This window comes from Phanerochaete carnosa, assembly GCF_000300595.1.
Source record: "Phanerochaete carnosa HHB-10118-sp unplaced genomic scaffold PHACAscaffold_761, whole genome shotgun sequence".
Classification (NCBI taxonomy): Eukaryota; Fungi; Basidiomycota; class Agaricomycetes; order Polyporales; family Phanerochaetaceae; genus Phanerochaete; species Phanerochaete carnosa.
The window spans coordinates 1-2,542 of record NW_006768388.1 but is presented as its reverse complement, the minus strand read 5'-3'; the positions used below and the strand labels follow the sequence as shown (position 1 = coordinate 2,542).

General features: G+C 54.6%; 1 protein-coding gene across 1 annotated transcript; it reads right to left on the bottom strand.

The window, feature by feature from the left end:
• Positions 1-573: 573 nt before the first annotated feature.
• Positions 574-2,306, bottom strand: PHACADRAFT_266453 (uncharacterized protein). Its single transcript, XM_007403110.1, has 5 exons — positions 1,903-2,306; positions 1,776-1,816; positions 1,546-1,712; positions 673-1,492; positions 574-602 (listed from the first exon to the last, which is right to left on the bottom strand). Exons 1-4 carry the CDS (start codon positions 2,089-2,091, stop codon positions 939-941), a joined length of 951 nt encoding a protein of 316 aa, XP_007403172.1. The 5' UTR covers positions 2,092-2,306; the 3' UTR covers positions 574-602; positions 673-938.
• Between the last annotated feature and the right edge of the window lie 236 nt (positions 2,307-2,542).

Below are 2,542 nucleotides of genomic sequence, written 5' to 3'. Positions count from 1 at the left end.
CGCTATAAGTCTAGAACTGGAGAGACCAGTAAACCTGATAAGGTGGCCTGGCTGCCGACGGCTACAAGCACGGATTGCCTACAATAGCTAGACTCGTGACCAGTCTACTCGGTAGTTGGTGGGGTGCGTACCGAGGGTGGGAGGGTAGTCGGCACGCTGGAATGGCTACCTATATGACAGGGCGGCTGGTATCGAGCCTATACGATAGCAGCTGGGACAGAGATCACGGCAGAAGAAGGGAAGGGGCACTTACTACTGAGACGTCGCTCAGACGCTTATCGAACTATTGTTCAAACGTTCATCGGATGACGATGTATTCTCCAAGAAATCCGCAAAAAATCTGGGGTGTTTCCATCGTGTCAAGCTGTTAGGTACTTTACGCTTCACGAGTGGTCACGGATAGATCTCGAGGCCACTGCACGCGCTCCGAGTGCGCCCGGGACGCGTCACCTCGCGTCGCGTTGAGCTCGGAAGATGCCGTCGATGCCATCAAATCGTGCTCGCTTGCGTCACGTCTCTTCGTACGTTGCCACTGACCGCTACTCGTTTCCAGACCTTTGCTATGGCGCATGTGAAACGTAAAACAATGCGCGGGATAGCTTGTATGTCGTTCCCCTATCGCATGCCTTTTCATATGACTACTAACTTCTAGTTCGGAAACCTTACCACTAGTAGTAGAGCCCCGGCACCTGTCCTTCAACTGGTGCGATATAAAAGGCCAGACTACTTCTGCGTACGTGTGATTATATTGTTCACGTACTCACGTTGCACGTCAACTAATATCTTCAGACCTGCACTCATTGTCTTGATCCTCCTCCAAGCAGCTTCACGGGTAGTTCCATCGTCATGCACTAAGGTAAGAGACCGCAGGGGACTAAATGATATCAAAGGAAAAGAATCCAGGCATTTAAGCGTAGAACAATGATCTTTCCATAGCCTCACAGTCGCTTGACGGACCAGGCCATAAAGTCTGTCTTCACGCCCACTGGCGTGTCCGGCCGTTGGGCCGTCGTCAGCACGGCGTTCGTCTCGACCTTGCCCTCCCCAAAGATTCCTTCCCAAAGCGCCTTCCAGCTCTCCGGGCTGTGGCAGAACATGCGCGTGCCCGCAGGGGCGTTAGCAGTCAGATAGTCAAGGATCAAGCCCTTCTCGGGATTCCCAATGTGCGCCCCGAAGATGAACGAACCCGGAGTGGGCGAGAGCAGCGACGCGAGACGGCGTGCAAGCTCGCTCTGCCGCTCCTCGTCGAAAAGGTGGAAGAGTGACGAGGCGTAGATCGCTGACAGCTTCCCGCGGAGTGGTGTGAGCGAAGTCAGAGCAGACAAGTCTATTGACGGCTCGCTGCCCGCCACTAGGGCATCCGCGGCCTCCGGCGTCGCAACTGGACCGCTACGCGCGAGGAAGGCGTCGTCGAAGACGTCGCCGGCGACGAACTTGACTGGGAATGACTCGGGCGTGGACTTGAACACTTTGTGGCCTACGTCCCACAATTCTGTTGTGCACATGCTCAGTCGAAAGCCTCGACCAAGACTCGAGCGCGCTCACCGGCATGGAGGTTCGAGGCGATGATTTGATTGTTTGGGAATCCATCCAAGACAACCTTCCTAGTGTCGTTGCCAACACCGCAGCCAACGTCGAGAAACAGTGCACCTGGGCGTTCTTTTCCGAGCTGCAGGAGGTCCTTGTAGGCGGGAAAGCGAGATATTTTCGTTCTCGCAGAGGGCGAAACTTCAATAAGTAAGCGGCAAGACAGTCGCTTTGCAGTGAATACTCACTTCACAAAGCCGCAAATCCGAATACAAGGGTATGGATAGATCTGCCGTTCGAAAAAAAATGCTTTTAACTAATCTTTTCCCAGTGGGGACCCAGATCTCCGGAGCGTTGAAAGTTAAGAGTACTCACCGCGTAAGCCTCGCGCTGGACTTGGAGGACGTGCTTCTTCAGCTCCACCGGGTCTTTGATACCTGTGAGTTCAGAGACGAACTCGGTCTCGGCATCATCGTAAAAGCTCTCGTCGAGCTTGGCTTCCCTGGTGCTATAGCGCATCCCGTCGAGCAGGGATGTTGCCTCGGTGTCGGCCGGTGATGCCATCGAATGGTCAGCGCGCGCTGACTAGCGCGGAAACGTCGGTAGCCTGCCAAAAGCCACAAGGCTGCAAGTCCGCCGCTCCAAGTGAGGGAGGCGGGAATGGATGATTGATGACCGTCTGTTCGCACCCTTCCTCTCTTATATCACCCGGTTGTGCGATAAGTCCCTCACGATTGCAGTTTCGGCTTCATCGCGGCTCGTAGCCTGGCGACTCCCACAGCCTGGGCTGCCTGGCAGACTGGTTCCCAAGCTCAGGAACCAAGTCCCGCCGGTATCAAAGAATGCCATTCCGACTGACGATTTTTACGCACAATATGTTTATCAGAACTAGTTTAGGGGCCCACGCTAATGTGTAGACTTGGAGAGCCGATGTATCCGAGTCGCGCAGAGGGCACGACGAGCCATGAGAACCCTACTAGACAGCGGCTTGTTAAATCAAGTCTTCAAGCTGATG

Bases quoted from the DNA above. Each gene is read 5' to 3' on its own strand.
- PHACADRAFT_266453 (XM_007403110.1), bottom strand. From the start codon at position 2,091: ATGGCATCACCGGCCGACACCGAGGCAACATCCCTGCTCGACGGGATG. The intron at 1,713-1,775 runs GTGAGTATTCAC...GCCCTCTGCGAG, and splicing joins CGGATTTGCGGCTTTGTGAA to AACGAAAATATCTCGCTTTC. The intron at 1,493-1,545 runs GTGAGCGCGCTC...TGTGCACAACAG, and splicing joins CGCCTCGAACCTCCATGCCG to AATTGTGGGACGTAGGCCAC.